This window comes from Mauremys mutica, chromosome 7, assembly GCF_020497125.1.
Source record: "Mauremys mutica isolate MM-2020 ecotype Southern chromosome 7, ASM2049712v1, whole genome shotgun sequence".
In the NCBI taxonomy this organism is placed as follows: domain Eukaryota; kingdom Metazoa; phylum Chordata; order Testudines; family Geoemydidae; genus Mauremys; species Mauremys mutica.
In genome coordinates, this window is record NC_059078.1 from 128992224 (window position 1) to 129015782 (window position 23559).

At 63.9% G+C, this 23559-nt stretch overlaps 1 protein-coding gene and 1 long non-coding RNA gene across 2 annotated transcripts in view; one reads left to right on the forward strand and one right to left on the reverse strand.

Moving 5' to 3' along the window:
* Positions 1 to 13925, reverse strand: part of LOC123374593 — a 43662-nt gene extending 29737 nt beyond the window's left edge. The window contains exons 1-2 of the long non-coding RNA XR_006581135.1: positions 13794 to 13925; positions 12415 to 12491 (exon numbers count right to left, since the gene is read on the reverse strand). This is a non-coding gene — a long non-coding RNA (uncharacterized LOC123374593). The remainder of the gene's footprint in view (positions 1 to 12414; positions 12492 to 13793) is intronic.
* Positions 13926 to 14162: 237 nt separating this feature from the next.
* On the forward strand, positions 14163 to 18242 carry NKX2-3 (NK2 homeobox 3). The gene is made up of 2 exons (XM_045024695.1): positions 14163 to 14672; positions 17152 to 18242. The coding sequence occupies exons 1-2, from the start codon at positions 14330 to 14332 to the stop codon at positions 17781 to 17783; spliced, it is 975 nt and encodes a 324-aa protein (XP_044880630.1). The 5' UTR covers positions 14163 to 14329; the 3' UTR covers positions 17784 to 18242.
* The last annotated feature ends 5317 nt before the right edge of the window (positions 18243 to 23559 follow it).

Here is a 23559-nt window from a genome sequence, read left to right on the forward strand (position 1 = left end):
TAGCTGGGTAACAGAAAGGCTGGGGTTTGCCCGTTTGCATCAATTTTGCATGCGTCTAACCCAAACCCGTGGGAATAAAAAGCAATTTCTGTCAACAAGACTTTGTAGCGTACAGCACACCTGAGTGTGGCACAGATTAAATGCCTAAACCCAGACTGGGCCACATACATATTATGGGGCTGCACCATAGTCAAGGTTGCAACATGGTTTCTCCTTAAAGCTGAATTTTGCATTCTCTTTAAAATCCACACCCATAATTAAATTGGCTTGAAAAGTGGTCTGGTTGTTCAGGAGCCTGGGATAAAGATTTGGTGCAAATGTATCAAATCCCAAGTGCCACGGAGCCACAGAATCTGTGTGATGCCCTAGGTTTTAAACTGTCCCTTGGAGGAACCTTTTCAGTGAGCCTGATCCCGAAAGTGTCCCACTAGTCGTTGAGGGTGGACTCCAGCGATCCTGCTGCACCTGATGAGCTCTGCCCAGCCAGTCCAACAGAGAGAGACTCTTGGTCAGAGACTTTTACACCCGTCCGGAACCAACGCACCTCAGCGAGTAGCTGCAGTGACACCAGGCAGCCTTTTCAAAACAGAGCGGGAATTATTAGTCAACTGGAACACAGCACTGGGAAGTCCTTAGGTTAGCGCAGAACAGCGAAGGTTAAGACATTACCCGTCCGGCCAAGCCAGGGCTCCACCACGCCAAGCTGCTATTGAATCACCCTCTTTGTCAAGCCCAGGTGAGAGCTGCTTAGTCACTCCCAAAGCCAGCTGTTACCCTCTTCTGTAACCTCTAGCTTCCTCGTTTTCCCACAGAGCCTTGCTGAGTTCATACGCACCACGTGCCTGAGTTTCCCATTGTTTTCTCAGTCAGTCCTTTAACAACCCAGACATTCTGCCCCACACAGTGAGGTGACCCAACACCTCCTCCCCTGCTCTGCCCCAAGAGCAAGTTTAACCCTTCTGCAACCACTGGGTAGCAATGCAAAGTATAGAGGGAAACTGAGGCACACCTAGGATTCATAAAAATAATACAGAAGATTGCCACTTTGCCACCCCAGGTTAAGCAACGCAACGTATAACCTCACCCACATGGCAACAAATGAACTTGGCAGTCCCCAGGATCTTGATTAAGCAACAGGAGAAGTGATGACCCTGAACTGCCAAGCAGCTCCCCAAGCAAATGGATTTTATCTGCTTTGTTTCCAAGATGGGGCCTGGGCCAGCACCCAGCATGTATATGCTCCGCACAGCCGCTGTCACATCACACACATGCATGTGTGAGAGCAGGTACCCTGGGGAGCATTTCTAAGACTCAACCCTCTCAAGAGAATAAGGGTGTGAAAAGTGACCAAACAACTCAAGGAGACTCTCCCTGGGACAACCCTCCCTCAGATGAATCCACCTCCAAGACACAGACAGACACAGAGAGCAACAGGCCTTGAACAAGACAGAAAGCCTAATTGCAGTTGCTCTCCCAGCACCATAGACTCATCAGAAAGATGAACCCAAACGAGCAGACAGGGAGGTCTTGGGAAAGGAAGCACTAAGCCACATGGACAGCAAGAATTCGTTCAGTGATGTATACACACGGCAAACTCTGACAGAGTTAAACCTCAGTGTTTATTAAGCAATAAAAGGCTCACCAGACCTGTTAAATTTTAATTGGCTTAATTTTAATTGCTCTGTTCTTTACAAGAGATACAAATCCAGGGCCCGATCCTGCCACTGTCACATGAGCAGTCCCTATGGGATTAAGTGGGATGTGAGTGGGGTGTAGGTCTATGGGTTTAGATGGTGCACAGGCCTCATGCTGCTCAGGGACGAATTGCAGCCATAGTTCTTAACCTCTGAACCAGGGGTCGGCAACCTTTCAGAAGTGCTGTGCCGAGTCTTCATTTATTCACTCTAATTTAAGGTTTCGCGTGCCAGTCATACATTTTAACGTTTTTAGAAAGTTTCTTTCTATAAGTCTATAATATATAACTAAACTATTGTTAAAGCAGCAAAGAATCCTGTGGCACCTTATAGACTAACAGACGTTTTGCAGCATGAGCTTTCGTGGGTGAATACCCACTTCTTCGGATGCAAGAGAAGAATATTGTTGTATGTAAAGTAAATAAGGTTTTTGAAATGTTTAAGAAGCTTAATTTAAAATTAAATTAAAATGCAGAGCCCCCCGGACCGGTGGCCAGGACCCAGGCAGTGTGAGTGCCATCGAAAATCAGCTCGCATGCTGCCTTCGGCCCCCGTGCCATAGGTTGCCAACCCCTGCTCTGAACAGACACCCGTGTACAGCATTGTCTTTTCAAACATGAACAAAGGATTTAAGTGAATGGCTGCAGGTTTCCACCCTGCATGTGTGTTTGTATCTGGTGGTGTCTGCCAGCGGGGGCCCAGCTGCAGCGCTCCTATCTAACGAGCAGTAAAATGTGATTGATTGGAGATTTTCCTTCAGAGGAGGAATAGTTTTACTCTCCTTTAATAGTCCATAATTCCAGGGCTGTATTGTGCAGTGGGGGAACTTTGGATGGATGTTGTGCATGAAAGATGCCCTATAAAAACAGCAGCATCAGTCGTTGGCACAGGCATTTCCTATCCTGCATTGGCTCAGACACAGCGACCTTTGCCCACTCCTGTGATTTGGCTCCCAGTTCAGCTTGATGTGTCAGGTCTGCCTGAATTTCAGAGGTCCCAGCCTGCACTGGAATATAGTTGTATTTTATCTTGTATGTACTTTTCCCTTTGGAGTTTAGATCTACCAAACTTCCCTGACTATAAATGATCCATAACTCCACAGTTCTGGCATAAACTGCTCTTGCTCCATGAAATGCTGAGTGCTGACTTCAGTGGAGGCTCACAGGTGACCAGCGCCCCTTCAGATCAGATCCAGAGATCTCACCCTCAGCAAAATATATTTTCTGGTTCATTTTGGGGTGTATTCTCACACCATTAGTCACTGAAAATGTCTCCAAACAAAAAATAAATTAGCCAATCTGAGAAGGGAGGAAAACTCACTCCAGAGACAAACAGGAATGTTTTTCCTGGTATTCATGCTCAATCAAATAGAAAAAAAACACATTAATAGTAAGGTTTCCCAGGAAATACAAAAAATGTGATTTCTTGGGGCAAATCCAGGCCCCTCCTCCCTGGCCTGAGCGGTTCCCATGGCGGTAGAACCAGTGTGGTTACTTGGCACACATGGGGGCTGGAGGCAGGGATCACTCAGAGTAACTCCTGCCTTGGTGCAGAGCCTGGCATGGCTCAGCCCAGGGGGTAGCTGGGAGCAAGGCATCAGAGTCAGGGGAGGGGTGGAGCCAGGACATCTACTACTAGGCCAATCTTCCCATCTTTCCCTCCGCCCAGGGGCCTCCTTCAGGCTACAGCAGTGTCCATGGAGCAGCTCCACAACTGCTCTGTGACTTGGGCAAGGATTCCTTGTCTCCCCTCCCTCTACTCCACCGGGCTCCTGGGACCAGGTGCTGGGGCAGAGGATCTGCCCCTGAATGGCTAGTGGGGATCATCGACTCTTTAGATGCACATTTTTGTTCTCAAACACTAGAGTTTAGTTTAAAACATTTTTTTTGTGAACAAAAAAAATTCAGAAAAAAATTGAAATTAAAATTTCCTGAAAGAAAATCCAAAAATTTGTAAAGTGTTTGAAATTTGTTGTTTCAAATCCATGGGAGAATCCCAACTTTTTTTCAGTTTTTCAGTCTCCCCCTGCTCCCCACATCCCATCCCAGAAAGGGGAAGGGATCAAAATATTAGAGAGCGTGAAAAAAAATCACTTCTCTCCTCTTTTTACTTTTTCTAATTGGAAAAGTGTGAAAACAATAAAATGTGAGTTGTCTCCCGTGTTTCCCTCCCCAACACACACACGTTAGCAGTGGGGGGAAGGGAAAATGTCAGAATAAAAGTAAAAGGATTTCCCCTTGCTTTCCTCTCCCCCCCCCCACTGGAAAAGTGTAAAGTTTGTGTTTAAATTGTCCCACTTTTTATGTTTTTTGATGTAAAAGGGGTGGGAGGGGATTAAAAAAAGAGTGAGAAGGGGGAAAATAATTCCTGAAAGTGAAAAAAAAACATTATTTCAAAATATTTAATGTCAACTTTTCCATGGAAAAATGGGCCAGGCAGGAGCGAATGGTTTCAAACGAAACACAAGTGCGCACGTTCTGTCAGAAAAGTTGGTAGAAGAAGTAACTCCACGGTGAGTATCTGTCACGACGGATCCGCTCTTCCCCAGCCCCAGAGCTCTCTGAGGATTTGGCCAGAGCGTTTGTCCCTGGCTGAGGACAATGATGCAGCCGGTTGTCCCTGCACTGGAGCTGTTGCGCTGTGATTTTCTAACCAGGCTGCATATCGATGGCTTGACTGCAGAGAGGTTTCTAACCCCCAGGTTCTTCGCTGTTTACAGGGCGTGTTCTGCTCGGGCAAGCACACCAAGGAGGGTTTCTGCGCTCAGGCACTGATGAGCGGGGCTAGGATCTGTTGTGAAGCCAGCCGGGATGCCCTGGTGAGACCGCGCGATTTGCGAGGTGTGGTTCTGTTGCTGCTCGATGTGTTGTGCACTGCGCCGTTTAACACGCGCGTTGAACTAACCCACTAGCAAGAGGGGGTCTCTCCTGCCCGTGACAGCCTCGGACCAAGGCGAGCGGGGACAGCCCGTGGTGTCAATGGCTCCTTTGCGCTCTCTATCCGTTACGGGTTTCCCACGTGGCTACCGCGGCTTCGAGGGCAGCGTTCAGACCTACCCCGAGCTCAGGCTCCGTCTCTGCACTTCCCCCCCCCCCCCCGCCCGATGGGTGCTGCTGTGGAGAGGTTTGGCAGGTCTGACCTAATGCCTGCAGTGTGCTGATGTCACCTCTTCCTACCGCAACCCCTCGCCTGCAGAAATGTAATCTCCACGGCCCCTGTAAACTCTGCTTCGGTGTCCCCTTCCCCCAGCTAGAAATACTGCCTCGGGGTGCTGCAGGGTGGGCTATGTTCGTTCTCACGGGAGCTCCCGTGCCCTCCTCCTCCCACCCCTGGCACCAGCACGCCAAGGCGCGGAGAAGGAGCCACTCCCTGGCTCTGGGCGTGGGCTTTGCACCGACGCTGAGGCGCGGGGGCTTTAAGGACTGCAGCTCCATGGCACCCAGCTGTCAGAACTGGGGCCTGGGGACGGGTCGTTCCCCAGGCCTGGCAGGCTCGCCGGGGTAACAGCCCCTCCTGATGCCTTTAAAGGCTGGGCCCTTACAACGGCCTCTCTCCTGCCACCTGGCTGGCAAAGCCTGAGCCTTGGGTGACAGCCCGACATGGCCAGAGAAGCCTTGGTGCCCGGGAGGTTCGTGTCAGCCCCTGTGCCAGAGGGGCGGGAACTGGGGGGCTGCTGCACCCCCGACTTGAGGTGGTTTCCATCATATCCAGAGGTTCCAGTCTGGTTCAATGGCTCTCAGCCGCCCCACGCGCTGCTCCAGGCCCGTGCTGTGCACCCGCTGCTGGGCACGGTCAGTTCTGCGCAGGCAGGAGCCCAGAACGTCCCTCGCCCCGGAGCCGCGCCCGGGACCCACTCTGCGAGGTCCCACCTCAGCAGCTGTTTCTCTCTCCGGCTCCCGCCGCCTTCCTCCGAAACCTCAGCCCGGCCCCTGCGGGCAAGGACGGGGCATGGAAGGGTCTGGGGGAGGCGAGAGTCCTTCACACACGAGGGCGGGGGGGCATCAGCGCCTGGGCCGCGGCTGCACCCCTGGGACAGGCCCGGGGGGCGATCGCCTGCTCACGCTGCTCCCTGGGGATCCTGTGGGCAGCACACCCAGGGCCCAGGGCCCCGAGCCAACCGCTCTCGGGAGCACATGGGGGGCCGGAGTCCCGGGGCTGAGAGCTCTCCAGCAGCCCCGCCGCCACCTGCTCTGCCCCGGGCGGCTACCAGACCGCGCCCCGCCCCCGGGCTCTCCTGGGGCGGGGGCGCCCCGCGCCGCGGGCTCAGCACAGGGACCAGGGCGAGGGGCAGCGCCAGGTCCGGAGCGCACAGGGACCTGAGCAGCGCGGCCACTCGCGTCCCGGCAATGTGGGGGGCGCGGGCAGACAGGGTCGGCGGCTGAGCCCGCCTCGGACCGGCCGGGGAACCGGGCCCCGCGCTGGGCTCGCTCGGGGCAGCCCCAGGAGGCCCAGGGCGCGGCTGGAAATTATGGGAGCCGCTTCCGCTGGGGCCGGCAAAGATCGTTAGGGGCGCTGAGCCCGCAAGGAGCCAGGCCGGTCCAGCCGCAGCCAGGGGCGGGTTCCGCTCCCAGCGAGCGCCCGCCTGGGCCCAGCGCAGCCCCAGAGATCTGGGGGCCGAGCGCGCGTAAGGTACGAACCCCGCGGCTCCACGCCGCAGCCAATTAAATATGCAAATGAGCTGGAGGCGGCGGTACCGCTGTCATTGGCTGAGCCGTCGCGCACTAACCCTGCGGCTGTTGCGTCCGTGTCTGGCTGGGGCACGTGCCATCGAAGCGCTGGCGGCGGGATGCCCGGAGCCCGGATTCCCCGGGCGGCGCCGAGCGCTGTGGGGAAGGAAAGGGGGGCGGGACGGAGCCCCTCGCTGCCCGGGTCAGAGCAGGGGGCAGGGAGCGGGATCGATCCCTGGGCGGCCTCGGGGCAGAGCGGGAGCTGGGTTCCCCGCCGGGGAGGGCCCCCATCGGGGTGGGGTGCCAAGGTCCCACCCCCTTCTCACCCATGGAGGCAGCTGCGTGCCGGGGTCCCGGAGCTCGCCGGGGAAGGGGAAGCGCCGTTTGGGGGCGTCCCGGGGATCCCGGTCCCTGCGGTTCCCACATAAATCAGCGGGCCAGAGCCCGTGGGAAGGGCCCATTTGTCATCGGGCCGCGGCTGACAGAGAACGAGAAACAGACTGGCCCTGAGATAAACGCTGGAGCGGGAGCGTTTACACAAGGGCAGGCTCTGTGTAAATAGAGCTGGCGCGGGGGCAGCGCCGGGGAAACGGGCCTGGCGGGTACCCGCAGCAGCCCCTTGCCGGGCGTCACCCTGCGGGGACCCTGTGGGTCCCGGTCAGCGCACAGCGCCGTCCGGGATGGCGACACACACCCTGGGATGGGCGCAGAAGGCAGGAGACCTGCTGTCCCACGCACCCTGCCGCGGTCTCCGCCCCGAGGGGTCAGGCGGGCCCATCCCAGACACGTCTCGGCACGGGGCTGTAACGAACAGGAGGGGAGCGCTGGGGCCAGGCCCGGGCGCAAAGGCGGGGAGCGCTCGGGCCAGGCCGGGGCGCAAAGGCGGGGAGCGCTGGGGCCAGGCCCGGAGCGCTGGGGCCAGGCCGGGCGCTCCCGGCAGCTCTCCCGCCCGTCCGCCTCCCTCCCACACGTTAGTCCCAGCTGCGGGGTTCTGCTCCCGGCCCCCAGGCTCAGTGCGGCCCGCGCGGGTCGGGGAGCTGCTCTCGGCGCCCCGGCGCACACACCCCGGTTTGGCAGCGGGGCTCACCCCGCCCGCTGCAGACAAGCGCCGCGCGGGCCCTTGAGCGCGCTAGCGGCCATGCCAGGGCGCGGGGCGGTGCTCCCGGGCGGGCTACGCGCAGTGTCCGTGGCAGGCGTCCCCCAGGGGGTCACTCGCCCGGGGGCCGCCGGCGGCTGATGCGGGAGCCCAGCCGAGACCTGGCTGGAGGCAGGTCAGCCGCGGCCGAAGAGACACCGCCCCGGCCCTCAGCCCGGTGTTGCTCCGGCTAGAGCCCCCCTGGATTTCCTCCTGCCACCCGGGGCCCCGCAGCCGGGGGGCGGCGGTCGGGATTACGGGACACCAAGGCGGCTCTGGCGCGTCCCGCCGGCCGGCCGGGACAGGCGAAGATCAAAGGCCCCGGGCCCGAGCTGGAGCCAGCGCGGGATTAAAGTGTTTGTTTGTTTACAGCCATTAGCGCGGGGCCGCCCGGCAGCCCTCAGCCCCCAGCCACTAATGGAGCAATTAGCAGCGCCGCCTGGGAGACCCCATCTCCCCGGCAGCAGGTCCTGCAGCCAGCGGGGGGGCGCCGGCCTGCGAACCCGGCACCCTGAGCCCCGGGCTCCAGCAGGAAGGGAAACGTTTTCCTCTCGGCGCCAGCGCCTCCCCCGGGGTCTCCAGCGCCTCCGCCGCTGGGAGGGCCCCCGCGGGCTGTTGGCTGGCTCTTGGCTCCGGGCGCAGCATCCGCAGAGCGAGGCCCATCCATTACAATAATCCCCTGTCTAAACAGAGCGGAGAAGCGGCTGGGACAACAAGGTCGCGCTGTAAACAGAGCGCAGCGGGCGCCGCTAATGATATAAATAAAATAACCATTAATAGCGCCCCTGGCCCAGCGGGCGGGGCGAGCCCCGGGCCCAAAGCGTAAGAAACCCACGTCCTGGTCCTCGCAGCCAGGGACACGCCCAACACCGGGACCCCCAACGTCCCTTATTGCGCCCCCTCACCTGCACCCTCCCCCCACAGAGCCCCCTACAGCCCCTCAGCCAGAGCCCCCCGCCCGCGCGCTGGATTCTTCACCGCTCCCAGGCGCAGCGCAGGGGCACCTGGCGCCGCGGGGTGTTTATCCAGGACTTGTGCCCGGGAAGCGAGCCCAGCCAGAGGGGCGCTGCGCTGCGCTCACACGCGGGACCACCAGCCTGCCCCACCGGGTTTCCAATCGAGGCGAGGCAGAGGCTGGAGAGAAACACACACGGGGGTGGGGGTCCCCAGGTGAGTGGCAGAGCCCGGAACAAACTCAGCAGCGCCTGCGCCCGGCCGGCCCCAGCTGCCCCTGGGAGGGCTCGTTCCACGGCTCCCGGGCCAGGCAAAGCTGACACACCCCGGCAGGCCCCGCGGACCTTCCCGCGGCTCCCGAGCTCCCAGGCCTTCTCGCTCCCGCCGCGGGCCCTGTGCGCGCTCCAAGGACCCTGACACCTGCGCTGTCTCCGGGCCCAGCCCAAGGGACAGCCCGCTCGGCCTCGGGTCTGTCCCCGCAGCACGTTACCCGGCGGCTCCCCGCAGCTCCGGGCTGGCCCCTGCGCCGTGGGCTCACCCCCCTTTCGAGCCAGGCCTGCGAGCAGCCTAAGGGAGCGGGCGCAGGATCGGGCCCTGCCTGGGATTCGGGGCCCGCGCCGCCCTCCCGCCCGCGCGCCGCGCGCTCTTTCCCTTATTTGGGAGTTTCGGGGAATCGGGCCGGGCGGGATTTCCAATAAGGCCACTCCCGGGAAAGGAAGAGCAGCAGCGGAGGGGTTCCCCGGAGCCCGCCGGGACCGGGTGCCCGCGCGTCCCAAGCCCCTTTCGCCAGGGGCCGGGTACAAAGGGAAGCCCCGGCTCCAGCCCGGCCCGGCCTTCCCGTCGCTGCGCTCGGGCCCGGATAAATCGCAGTTTTTATCCCACTTTTCACCCCGGGGGAGAAACGGCCCCGCTGAGCCGGCGGAGCGAACTCCTGTGCGGGCCGAGCCCGACCCGCCCAGCGCCGCCGCTCACGGGGGACGGCTCCGGGGTGGAAGGAACTAGAATCCCCGCCCCGGGCTCAGCCGCCTCTGCGTCACCAGCCAGGGCCGGGCACAAGTCCTGGGGGAGGCGGGTGGGACCCGGCCTCGGCGGAGCCCCCTGCGATAACTCCAGGGCGGGAGCAAGCGGGCTCCGAGGAGCCGCTGCTGCTGCTGCTGCTGGATGGAGTTAAATGAACCGGCTCCCCGGGACCTCTGGGCAGGACGGTTCTGCGCCCGCGGGAGGGCTCAACCTGCCCGCTTAGTAACCCGCTTGCTCGGATCCATGGGTCCTTTCAGCCCCGTGTACAGCGCACCCAGGGGCTCGCTACAGTCCGCCCTCCGCACACCCGGACGCTCCAGCGGATCCGTCTCCTCCCCCGCCCCCCGGCCCTTCGTGCAGCTCGCCCCATCGCTGCAGTCGCGGGCAGTTTTTAGGTTAACTTACAGAGGAGTCCCTCCCTCGCCGGGCCAGCCACTCCCTGCCCTGGGCCCAGCCGCTGCGATTTAGGGTTCAAGAGAAAAGCGGCCCTCGACGCCGGAGGTCGCTGGGATCCATCCAGCCGGGCCCGCACCCGCTGAACCGGCTCGGAGCGGATCCGTCCAGTCCCTGCACTGCTCTGCACCCGGCCGAATCAGACCGTGCCGGCGCTACCGGGGAAACAGCCCGCGGGCCGCCCGCCCTAGCAGGGCCTGGGCCCTGCTCCACGCGGCTGCAGCGGAGCCTGCCGCACCGGGTGCGGGGCGGACGCCACGGGGGAGCGAAGGGGGCTGGGGCGCTGCCCGCAGGAGGCGGGTGAAGCGCCGGGACAGGGGCCCCCCGCCCGGGGCCTCCCCAGCGGTGTCCAGGGGCTGCGAGCCGAAGCCTGCCCCAGGCCGGGCAGTAACAGCGTTAATACAGAGTCCGCCTGGCCCCGGCAGAGCAGCGCGGGGCTGGGACGGGGAGCTGGGGGCGGATTTAAGCTAAAACCTGATAAAACCCAGGAAGGTTAAAGTGAGCAGCAGCTGGGAGAGTCACTGGGCCAAGCCGGGCCGGGTCTGGCCCGGGAGAGCCCCATACACAGAGACGGGAGCGGGGGCTGCGCTCGGTGAGATCCGGACGGCCTGGGAACAGGCCTGGCGCCGAGGAGGGTGACTTTAACCCCCCTGTTCTCCCGAGGTCAAACCCGCTCCCCTTCGGAGAGGCGACACGGGAGAGGCGCGGGCCTCCGCTGCCCGCTCTCCCCATTGCGCCAGGCTCGGGGACAGGGAGCGGGGACTCCGTGGGACTCCTACCCAGGGCCGGGCCCAGGGATTCAGGCCTTTTACGAGGAGTAGACCCCAGTCTCCAGCGGGCGTGGGGGGCGCTGAGGGCCTAGGAGGCCGAACAGCTCCTGGGTTCCAGGCCAAGACCCGCCCGGCGCGGGCCCCGCGGCGCCCAGCTCCCTGCAGACCCCGGGAGCAGAGAGGCCGGGTCCGCTCCCCAGGCGGCCCGAGCACCCCTAGGTGCCATTGATCGAGGATACAGGGGAGAGGAGCTGGTATGGGCGACAGGCCGCGGGCAGGGCTCGCTACCGGCCCCCGAAGGCAGAGTCCCAGCGCGCAGCTCAGCCACGGGGAAGGAAAGCGCCCCCGGCCTTTGCCAGGCTCCCCTTGCCGAGGCCTGTGGAGATTCCTCGCCCCGCTGAGGGTCGGGGGATTGAGCCGCCCCCAAGGACAAACCGGCCGGGGGTCACTGCGGTGAAGGACTCCCGGCCCCCGCAACGCGTGATCCCGCCTTGGGGAGCTGCGCGGAAAGTCCAGGCGCTTCGGGGGAACACGCGTGGGGGCGTGGGGCACGTGGGAGGCCACAGGGGGGTCCTGCACATTTCTCACACCAAGCCGGCTTGACCCAGGCACCCGCTCCACCCTGCTTGCGGCTCCTGCCATGCCCCAGCCGCAACCCCACCTGCCCCCTTGCCCCGCAGCCACAGGACCCCGCAGGGGTCAGGGCGCTCCGGCCTTTCCAGGCCGCCTGTTACCTGCGGAGCAAGGGGCGGCTCCCTTCCCCTGGGGCCTGCTCCGATCAGCGCGGCCCTGCGGGAACACCCGGAGCCTCAACGGCCCATGCCGAATTCCCGGCGAAATCCTGGCCCCATACAAGTCACTGGGGGCAGCAGCAGGGCCGGGATTTCACCCCTGGGAGCCGCATCCTCCCAAGCTGCGCAGCGCTCAGCAGCGAGCCCCGAGCCAATGTTAACAGGCAGCGGGGCCCGATCCGGGCGGCGGCGGCCAAGGCAGAGGGAGCGGCTCCCAGGGCGGAATCGGGCCGCTGAGCTTCCTCGGCAGCGAACCCAATGGGAATACGCGGGTCTCTCCCGCTGAGCCGGGAGCAGTCACTGTTCCCCGGCAGCGCGCTGCGGAGGAGCTGGCGGGAGCCAGCCGATAAGTATCGATCGAATTTATTTAAAATATGCGATTGATCAGTATCGTCTGCCAGTCGGGCGGTGTGTAATAATGACCAGCCCCTCCCCGCCTGTTACCGCGACGAAATGTCTCTCGCGGAAATTGTTATCGATCGGTTCTTGCGTCCAACTGTTTTCAGCGGAAATTATAAATTATAGTCAGTTCTTGTATCGAAATCTTTTCGAGCTAGATTAGCGATAATTATTTGCGATAATCCCCGTGTCCGATTCGCACGGGCTAAAACGGCGGCGCCCCAGGAATTAAAATCGGTTTAACTTTTACATGTAAATAAACCGCAAAACTGCCCCGGCTGCGGCGAGGTTCTTTGCCCACAAACACCGAGCGGGGCCGGAGGCCGGGGCGCGGGAACCACAGGGGAAGAATCGGGAAATAAACAAACACCCGGTGGAGAGAGAAAACTGGATCCGAACCCTGCGGAACCAGCCGCCGGGGCGGGCAAGCGCCGTTCGCCTCCCCGAGTGCCTGGGGTGAGGCGCGGAAGGCAGAGCGCCAGGGGGGCTGGGAAGCCCCCAGAGCCGCCCCCGAGTGTGCGGGGTACTCACGCGACCCGCGGTCCGTGCCCAGGTCCGCCGGCGCCGCGGGATCCGCTTTCGGTGTCCCCGTTTCGATTCGCACGGGCCTGCGGAGCGACACAATTGTTCGTTACAACGAAATATCCCCGCGGTGACTGTCCCCGCTCCGCTTTTCCCGGTTGTTCTGCTGGAAGCGGCTGCCCGGCCCCGCACACACCGAAACCTCCCGGCGACAGGGTCCCGGGCCCGCCGCCTCCCAGCCGGGCCGCCAGGAAGAGACCGTTTTCTTCCTCACAATCTGTCCACGCCGGTGGAGGGACTGGACAGCTGGGCTCCTGGTTCCCCGGCTTCGGGCCTTTCTTCCCCGGCTGCCTCCGAAGGGCGCCAGGATCGGACCCGTGGCCGGGGCTGCGGAGCGCGGGTTATCGGCCGCCCGCCGCGATCATTCACAGGAGGGTTTGCTGCGGGCGGGGAGATCATTATTTTCCACAGCCGGGCTGTGCCCCTTCGCCTCGATCTCCCCTGGGCGCCGGGACACGCTCTGGCTTCCCCGGAGTGAGTAAGGAAAACAAAGGAACGACACGGCTCTGGCCTGGGCCGTCCCGGGCTCTCCCTGCACAGTTCGGTTCCTTTGGGGTTTTCCTCGCTGCTCTGGCTCTGACTCCCAGGCCGAGCAGCAGAGATCGGTGCTGGGTCTGGCCCCTGCCCTGCTCTGGGTTGCGGCCTTAACAGTCGTATGGACTCTCTGGGCCGATCCTGACCTCACGGCAGCGCCGACGGCGGGGTTAGGCCAGATCCTCCGCCGATGTAAACCAGCAGAGCTCCATACAAGTCAGTGGAGCCCGGCCGGTTCACAGCCGCTAAAGGCGCAGGCCCGGGGGCGGCCCGGGGAGTTTGCCACTAACTTCAGGGGCGCCCTGATCTCGCCCTTTGTTTTTAAAAACTCTCCTTTGGCCGTTTCGCAGCTTCAGACTCCTGGAGGCGATTGGGGGCTCCCAGGTGGGAATCTCGGCGGGGATCCCGCAGCCCCTGCAGGCCCTCGCCTGCCTGGGAACCCGCGGCGGCCCCAGGGAGCAGCGCCGGGCGCGTTGGCCGGGCAGGGGGCAGGGTGGCGGCCTTCTCAGGAGGCAGGCCCGGGAGGGAACCCTTCGGGCAGGGAGAAGGGGTGCGGAGCAGGACAGAAATCGGCACAGGCCCGGGGCCGTACCCGCCGCCGCCCGTAGGCGCTGCGCAGTGACACTTCTGGCTACTTTCCAATGGGACCCTGGGCCGGGAGAGTGCAGGGGGTTGATCTCTCACAGCGAGTCCCTTGGGGAGACCTGTGCGGAGACCCCCACGCACCGTCCCGCACTCCCCGGGCCTCTGGGCGCTCCCGGGCCCGGCGCACGCTGTGTGATGTGCCTACCTACCTACATGTACTTAGATTGACATGAGCAGTGGCAGCACCGGCTTTGTCCAGGGCACCCCTGGGATCCGCACAGCTGGGGCTCCCTGACCCCCACACACCGTCCCGCAGCCTCTGCCCAGGCAGGTGGGTGCCAGGCCCGGTCTGGCGCGCTCCTGGGAGCAGCCTCCCCCGAGCCTCCCCTTAAGACATTGCTATTTCTGGTAGGGCAGCCGGATCTCGGGCCGGGGCTCAGGGGGCCGGCTCAGCCGCCCCCACCCTCCAATGGGGAGGCTGCCCATGGGCCCCGGCCCCTCCTCGCCGTGACGCGCTGGCCCGGGGCAGAGGAGGCTCGCGAGCCCTTGGCTGGTCCCCGCAGAGGCTGTAACAAAACGCAGACCCCCAGTGCCGGGCTAATGGAGGCAACTTAGCCAGGAGCGCGCGGCCCCTGGTTGATCAGCGCGCGGCGCTGCCTGCGCCCCCGCCGCAGCCCGGAGCCCGCCGGGCCCTGCAGGGCGCTGCCTGCGCCCCCAGGGGTTATTGGCTGTTCGCGCTGCCCCGATGATGTTACCGAGCCCCGTCACCTCCACCCCCTTCTCTGTCAAAGACATCCTCAGCCTGGAGCAGCAGGAGCCGCGCTATGGGGGCCCGCTGCAGCAGCACCTGGAGCAGCACTTCCACTCGGCAGCCTGCCTGCTGGCGGCCGCCGACGGCTCCCGCTTCTCCGACGGGGAGGAGGAGGAGGAGGAGGAGAAGCTTTCCTACCTGAGCGCCATGGCCGCGGCGGAGAGCCAGGGGGACGTGGGGCTCTCCCCGGAAAACTACGTGCACGCGGTGCTGCGAGGCTCGTGTGAGCCCAATGGCCCGGGAGAGGAGCTGGAGCCTGCGGGGGATCGGGACCCCAGTGAGTATGGGGGCAGCGGCCCCGCGGCTGCGCCGTTAACAATGCGGAGCTAACCAGGCGCGGAGCAGGGCAAGGGACCCCTGCAACTTCCCCCCACCCATCATCACCCCACAGCGGGACTAACGGGACTTTGTGTCCTGCGCAGCACCCTGTCCGCATCCGCCCCATAGCGCTCCGCCACCGCATCCCCCGGTCCCCATCAGCCCCATAGCTCTCCGCCACCGCATCCCCCGGTCCCCATCAGCCCCATAGCTCTCCGCCACCGCTGCCCCCCAACCGCCCCATAGCTCTCCGCCACCGCTGCCCCCCAACCTCCCCTTAGCGCTCCTCCACCGCAGCCCCGGATCCGCATCCGCCCCATAGCGCTCCGCCACCGCTGCCCCCATCCGCCCCATAGCGCTCCGCCACCGCTGCCGCCCCCAGCAGGAGCGAAGTCGGAGTCCGCCCTGCGGGTCTTTTCCCGAGTTTCTCCCCCATGCCCGCAGAAGGCAGGTCCGTGGGGCGGGGGTCACCGCGGTGCCCGGGTGCTGAGAGGAGGTCAGCGGGGCGGGCTCTGTCCGAATGACTCTGGCGCTGGTAGCTGGCTGCGCCGCGCGCTGTCAGGAACAATAACTCGCGGGGCCAGCCCCGGCCGCCCCCCGCGGGCAGAGGCGGCCCCGGGACTGTCACTCGCCGCTCGCTGAAGTGGCGCCCGAATCCGACCCGCCGCCCAGTTCTCGGGGGCCGGGAGCGAACGGGTGGCTGGACGCCGACCGGGCCGGCTCCTGCTCCTGCTCCGGGGGCGGGGGGGCAGAACCGGGCCCGGCGGAGACGCGGGAGGGCCGAGGCCTCCGGCGAGGAAGGGGAAGGAGACAGGCGAATGGATCTGGCGGCTCCCACTGCTCCCGGGTGCGTGAGGGGGAGCGGGAGAAGAACAGAGGCGTGCGGGGATGTCAGCCTAGCTCGGGCCTGAGCCGGGCATGCGGGGGATCAGTTCGGGGCGCTCAGCCTGGGGCGCAGAGACTCCCCCAAACTGCCCCGCTGCCCGAGGGGCTTGGACCCGCCAGGGAGCTGCGTTCCCGGCCAGCAGCGAGGCGCCAAAACACCTGAGCAGAGCCGGGCCCTGTAACCCGCTCTGTTCCCTGCACACACACGGGCCTGGAACTGGGGGCGGGAGCTGCTGCACCCCAGCTTGAAGTGGTTTCCATCCTATACCGTTTACAGTCTGGTTCAATGGCTCTCAGCCCCCCACTCCTCTGCAAATTGTCCCACCGCCCCTGCGCGCACAACCTGGGATCCTGCAGAGGCATGAAATGTGACAGCCCCTGCAGCACGGGGAGCACAGCGCCCTGAAATACTGCACAGCTCTGGTCACACACACAGCTTGGGGGTGCATCACACACACACAGCCACCCAGGGCCTACAGCAACACCCTGATCTCACACAACCACGGAAAGTACACCACCACCTGATCTCACACACACAGCCACCCAGAGCCTACAGCAACACCGCGATCTCACACACAGCCACAAACACAGCCACCCTGTGCATACATCAACACCGCGAAAGTACACCACCACCTGACATACAGCCACCCAGAGCCTACAGCAACACCGCGATCTCACACACAGCCACAAACACAGCCACCCTGTGCATACAGCAACACCGTGACCACACACACACACACACAGCCACCCAGGGCCTACAGCAACCCCTGATCTCACACATAACCACGGGAGAGTACAACAACCCCTGATCTCTCACACACAGCCACCCTGTGCATACATCAACACTGCGATCACACACACAGAGCCACTCAGGGCCTACAGCAACACCTGATCACACACAACCATGGAAAGTACACCACCACCTGATCTCACACACACAGCTACGCAGGGCCTACAGCAACACCGTGATCTCTCTCTCTCTCTCTCTCACACACACACACACACACACACACACACACAGAGCCACCCTGTGCATACAACAACACCGCGATCTCTCTCTCTCTCACACACACACACACACACACACACACACCTTGGGGGTGCATCACACACACACACAGCCACCCAGGGCCTACAGCAACCCCTGATCTCACACATAACCACGGGAGAGTACAACAACCCCTGATCTCACACACACAGCCACCCTGTGCATACAGCAACACCGCGATCACACAGGCAGGCACTGAAACACACACCAGACGATCACACTCCCAGGACATCCCGCACAAACCCACTCACAGCTCCCCTCACACTGGCAGGGCACAGCCCAGTCCTCGGGGACAGCTGCCCCTCCCGGGCCGGGGGCTGGGGCCGGGCGCTGCTGGGCCGGGCCGGGCCGGGCCTGGCCTGCAGCGGGACTGTTCTAAGGCCGGGTGCCCAGCGGCGGGAGCAGGCGCCTGGCGTGAACTCGGGCTGGAGCTGCCCTGTGGGCCAGGCCCCGCTCCCCCGGCCCGGCCCGGCCCGGCCCTAACCCTGCCTCTCCCCCCGTGCAGAGCGCTGCGCCCTGAAGCAGCCGCCGGGCGCCGCCGAGAAGCCGGAGGAGGCGGAGAGGCCGAAGCCGCGGAGCCGCAGGAAGCCGCGCGTCCTCTTCTCGCAGGCGCAGGTCTTCGAGCTGGAGCGGCGCTTCAAGCAGCAGCGCTACCTGTCGGCGCCGGAGCGCGAGCACCTGGCCAGCAGCCTCAAGCTCACCTCCACGCAGGTGAAGATCTGGTTCCAGAACCGGCGCTACAAGTGCAAGCGGCAGCGGCAGGACAAGTCGCTGGAGCTGGGCCCCGCGCCGCCGCCGCCGCCGCGCCGGGTGGCCGTGCCGGTGCTGGTGCGGGACGGGAAACCCTGCCTGGGGGGCTCGCCGGGCTACGGCTCGCCCTACAACGCGCCCTACTCCTACAACGGCTTCCCGCCCTACGGCTACGGCAGCTCGGCCCCCTACAACGCCGGCTACGGCTGCAGCTACCCCGCGGGCGGCGCGGGCGGACAGCCCGGCTGCAGCCCGGGCGCGGGCGCGGGGCCCTTCGTGAACATGGGCGGCCTGGCCGGGTTCGGCGGCGCGGCCCAGCCCCTGCACCAGGGCGCCGCGGGGCCCTCCTGCAGCCAGGGCGCCCTGCAGGGAATCCGGGCCTGGTAGCCGCGGGGGCGGCCGGACACTCTGGGCCAGGAAGGAGCCTGGTGGCCGCGGGGAAGGACAGGGAACCGCGCCGCCCCGGCTGGTGCCCGAAGGCTGCTCGCTAGAGGCAGACTGGAGCCCAGCGCGGCCCTCCGCGCCGCTTCGTCCAGGGCGGGAGCTGCAAGCACCGGCCGGCGCCATGCGCCCAGCCGCTGCGCTCGGCGGAGCCTCCTGTCCCGGCTCCTCAGTGCCCCGGGCGGGGGAGGGGGGCCGGCGCGGCAGCTGTTGGGGCCGCAGGACAGAAGCGGGCTCGGCCCAAAGCCTGTCCGGTCCCCCGCGGCGGCCGGGGGGGGAGCGCGTCCCCCGGCTCTGGGTGGCTCCTGGCAGGGCTGGGCATGGAGCTGGAAGCCCCGCACAGTCCAAGCAGCTTCGCTTGTAAAAAGCCAAAGTGTCGGGGCCTGGGGGAGGCAGCCGCGCGGGGAGCCGGGCCCCGTATCTACTCTGTATCCGCTGTACGTGCCAGCCCGCGCAGGAGCGACGGGGTTAATAAACCAGGTGCAATAGCCCCCGCGCCTCATTGTGACCGGCCCGAGAGCGCGAGGCTCGGGCCGGGACCGGAGCTGACAGGGGCCCGCGGGGTGCGGACGGTTCCGTTCGCCCCAGCCCATGGGATGTTCTAGGTGAGGGGTGAAGTCAATGGAGATTTGCCATTGGCCCCAGCCAGTTCTCCAGGGGGGTCTCCCCTGGCTCGGCGCTGCCAGGTCCCTGTGCTCCGCTGCCCTGCGCCCAGCGCCCTGGACGAGCTGGGGAGCGCCTGCCCTGCCGTGCCCCGGCGGCTTCACCGCGGGTGCGGAGAGGCGAGTCCCTTGTACAAAACCGGCCACCGCCAGCCCCAGCCCCGGAGCCAGCGGCCGGGCTGCTCGGGGCAGTGGCCCTGGTGGCGGCCAGTTGTGGGAAGCCGATCCCCGGGCTGGTGCAGGGGGACGCAGCGCCGGGGAGCCTCCGTCCCCCTCCTGCCGGCGCTGTAATCCCCTTGTCCCGCAGGGGCCGGGCAGCCCGGCCCGCGCGGCGGATTGTGAGCGTGCCAAGGCGCTGAATGGGGAGCCGCGGCGCAGAGCCGGGCCATTGTGGCCGCCGGGCCGGCGCTGAAAGGAGCCGCCGGGGAAGGTGGCGAGAATAGGCGCTTATTGGATTCGGGAACAAAAGGTGTGGCAGGGAGGCGAGGGACAAAGGGGCCCAGGCGCCGAGATTGACGGGCCGCTCTGCCCCCCGCTGGGGCCCGGGGCCGGCGCTTTATGCGCGCAGGATGAGAAACGTGCAGGGTTTTGTTCCCTTTCTGTGAGCGCAGGGGGAAAGGGGGGGGGGTCCGCGGGGCGCGCTGATTAGGGGCGGCCGGGCCGGGCCGCCTCAATGCCGGGTCATTATTGCTACAAGTTTAGCAATGTCGCTGGTGCAGCGGGGGGAGGGGGGTGGGGACCTGGAGCGCGGGCGCAGGGGGTGCGGTCGAGAGGGGGATGGGACGAGGGGAAGCAGCCCCAGCTCCGGGTCGGTTCCGAGGCCTTTGAGCCGCTTCCTGAATGTAAAAGTCTAAAAGCTGCGGCGGGGAGAGAGGCCGGGACCCAGCCCCAGGGAGCGCGCGGGGGGGGACAGACACCGCCCTGCTCCGCCGGGAGGCTCTGGGGGGCCGGGGGCTGGTACCTGCGCCCCAAAGGCACCGCCGGAGCGTCCCGCGGGCTCGGAGCATGGCTGGTGCCCCGGGGTGGGGAGAGGGTGCGAGGGGCCCGGGCACAGAGGATCCCGCTCCGAGTGCGGGCTGGGGCCGGGGGGATGCGGAGGGGGCTGCGGAGGGCTGGGCAGGTTTTGGGAAGCTCGGGGGTGCTGGGATTCCCGCCAGGGGAGTCAGTGTGTGGAGGGGGGTGAGTGTGAGCAGCAGAGGGTGGGGGCAGGTGGTCGGGTCAGGGCTGGCGGAGGGTTGGTTCGGGCGGGTAGGAGCGGGGGGCTGGATGTCGGGGTGCGGGTGGAGTTCTGGGGGTGGTGTTGGGGGCTGGCTGTGGGGGAACGTGATGTCGGGGGACTAAGGGGGATGGGGGCGGTGGTTCTGCGGGTGGCGTTGGGGGATGGGTCGATGTGAGGGTCGGGGCAGTGGGAGAGGGTGGGGGCGCTGGGGGCAGGGGGTGGGACTGGGTGGGGGAGGGGAGATAGCGGGTGGGGGAGGGTCACCGCAGATAAGAAGGGGTTCAGGAGGATTTCCAGTTGCACGCCCCCTGAGGGTCCCCGCGCCAGGAGCCATCCCGGGCAGCTTCTCTTTCCTGCGGCTGTCGGAGCGTGGGCTGGGCCGTCCCCGCGGGCTCCGGGCTGGCCGGGAGCAGCCGCTGGCTGGAAGCGACCCCGGGCCGGGGCCACCCACAGAGGTGCCGGGAGAGGGCCGGGGGCTCTGGGAAGGGCCCGTCCCCCCCCCCCCCCCATCACGAGGCAGGATGAGGGCAAAGGCGCTGGGGGCAGGAGAAGGGGTTTAGAACATAGTACCTGGGCTTCTGTGGCTAGTCCCGTAGGGCTTAGAGCCGATGGGTCTTCTGGCACCCAGCTCAGTGTACCATCCCCTAGCCTCCAGGTATGTGCAGAGAAATCAATTATTTCTCTCCCCGAATAGCAACTAGAGGTGTCAGCCAAGACTGGGACCCCTGGTGCCACACTGGAAGTGACAGTATCTGCCCTAAAGAGCTTTCAGTCTAAACAGACAAAGCGTAGGAGGGAAAACAGGCCCAGAGAGGGGAAGTGACTTGCCCGTGGTCACATGGCAGCTCAGTAGCAGAGCTGGGAATAGACTCCAGACGCCCAGGCCCATGCACCATCCCCTGGCAGACAGAGTCTCACATTACCACCACTAGCCGCGGGGGGGCTCGCCATATTCCCTAGCCACCTGGCAAGGCAGGCCTAGAGCAAGGAGGCACACTTTGTTACTGTGGTTAGTGAAGACCAGGGAGGATTGTGAGATTTGGAGAGACTCAGCCAGGGGGCAAACTCCAACCTCATGCACACCTGTGCAGGCCGCATGAGGGCCGACTCTAGCCCCAAATTAGGTAACTGGACAGATTAAATTAACTGAAAACAAGTGCCAGGCAAGGCCTATTGGGACTGGTTAAACTCCCATGCTGGGTGCGGAATGAGCTGTAACCCTCACAGAGAATAGACTCAGAGTGGTCCAGACTGGGTGTCTGAAGGTGACTGCTCAAAGCAGAGCAGTGGTCAGAGTGCTTAGGTGCAGACTGGACTGACAAGGGGACAGAAAATAATATGGAAATCGCCGCAGTGCTCCTGCACATACACACGCTCTGTGTGCCCTAAACCGCTGACTGCCAGGAGTTGGGACTGGTACAGGGGATGGATCACATGAAATTGCCCTGTTCTGTTCATTCCCTCTGAAGCACCTGGCCCTGGCCACTGACAGAGACAGGCTAGATGGACCATTGGTCTGACCCTTCTTATGATCTTAATCCTCAGCTGGTGACCTCAGCTCTGAAAGGAAAAAAAATCTAGAGGAGGAACAAACAGTAGCAGCTAGAGTTGGGGAAAGGCCATTTGCAGAGTGAAGGGCGGACCAGCTATCTGGGGAGAAGAGCCATGGCAGAAGGAAATGAGTGCATGGTCTAAAGAAGAGCAAGCCAGTCCGTCTCCTACTCACCTTGCCCCGAAAGCACGGGGACACTTAGGAAAGGCAGCACATTATTACAGGTCTACACAAAACAACACTTTTAAAAGTCAACATGTAATTAATTTGTGGCGCTGGCTTCTGCATGATCCCAGCGAGACCCATAATTCAGTATAGCCCAGAAAGGGATTAGACTGCAGAGGCGGAGGAGGGGGGGTGCAGAGAGAGAGACTCAAAGGGCAAAGGTCATGTTTTGTGTTTGTTCCTGAAAGAGCGACAGGCTCTAATGTTGTTTGGGAGCCAGAGAGGGAAGGTGCCGATGGATTTTAGACAGGGCTCAAACTTAAACACACTGGTCGAAGAACAATACAATGACCTGAAGCAAACAAGGGGGAGAGGAGATGCCAGGCCTGGGGAAGGGGCTCAAATTCGGGATGAGACAATTCCACGTTTGATGATGGCCTACAGACCAGGGAACAGACTGTGGCTCTGGACTTTCCTCCATCCTCAGCAGCGTTCCCAGCAAAGCCAACAGGAGTTCACACAAAACCCAAGGGGAGAATCCAGCCTTTAGCTGTTTTGTCCCCCAAGGCCTTATTGTCCCCTTCAGCGTCCCCCAGTAGGGCAGTCTGCTGCCTTGGGCCACCGCTAGGTCTGCCCTGGTTTGCTTTCCTTCCTCATCCTTCTTCCTGTCTTACCTGCTGCTGCACCTATCCCCGTCCTTCCCTTGGCAATTCCCACAGTCCTACCCCATCCAGTCTGCTACAATTACCAGCAGTGAAATAGTTAATACTGACCAGGATCCCCCTTGCCCTTGAGCATGCGCACCCAGGCCCCTGGGAGTTCTGGCCTTTCAGAGCCCTTGTTCCAGGCCGTCTGCAGACTCAGGCAGACACTGCAGCCCTGGGGTCACACACAGGGCTGGCTCCAGACCCCAGCGCGCCAAGCGCGCGCTTGGGGCGGCATTTTGCCGGGAGGGCGGCAGGCGGCTCCGGCGGACCTTCCGGTCCCGCGGCTCCGGGGGACCTCTTGCAGGCATGCCTGCGGAGGGTCCGCTGGTCCCGCGTTTCCGGTGGAGCATCCGCAGGCATGCCTGCGGGCGGTCCACGAGAGTCGCGGGACCAGCGGACCCTCCGCAGGCACGTCTGCAAGAGGTCCCCCGGAGCCGTGGGACCGGCAACCGCCAGAGCGCGCCCCACGGCGCGCCGCCCTGCTTGGGGCGGCGGAATTCCTAGAGCCGCCCCTTGTCACACAGCACATGGCTGGACCCTCTCCTGGAAGGGCTGCCATGGCCAGGTGAACTCTCCACCCTGCTTTGTGCCCTTGATGCCAAGAAAAGCTTCCCCCCGCCCCACTCCTGCTGCCGGCTGGGGTAGCTCCACCCCTGGGGGATACCTGGGGCTGTAATTCACCCGTGAAGTCCAGGGTGTCTGCACCCCTGGACAGCCAAGCCCCCGCCCCCTGGCTTGCTGGAACCACTGGGCAGAGCCCCCTCAGGGCGGAGCTGGAAGGGACCCAGGTCAGATTGAAACCAAGCGTGAGCCAATGCAGCTCACAGGGAGCCGGAGCCACCTGCCGGCAGCCAAGGGGACCCGCACAGCACCGCCTGGTGCCAAGAGCGCACCTTGCGGCGGCCCCTGACCCCACCCGGGATCTGCTCCACGCTGCCCAGCTGCTCTGATGCGCTGGGTCCAGGGCGCTCCTGCTTTCCCCTGTGAGCCCAGGCGCTGCTCCCTGGGGAACGGACCCTGGGGAGCAGCAGGGTCCCATGTCAATGAAAATGCAGCTCCACCAGCAGCCCCCCGCCGGGCCCAGGGTCCAGCGGCTGGTTCAGGCTGGCCAATGAGGGGAGGGGCACTGAATGGGTCACACACGCCAACAAGCAGGAAGGAGGCTGACCCCTAATGGGGCGCAGGCCTCCCACTCCCCAGCCCTAGGGCATTGTACAGCAAAGTGCATGATGGGAACGGTCCCCCTTCCTCGTAGCCTCCTGCCGTAGGTCACGGTGGGAGCTGACCTGCAGGGGTGGGTGCTGGCGCCCTCATTGCACCCCCATTGGAGTCCCTGGGCCCTCCCTGCAGGAGGCACTCTGCAGCTGCCTTCAAACGGAGCAGGTCAGTTTAAGTCCCTTTTGTCATTGCGATGACC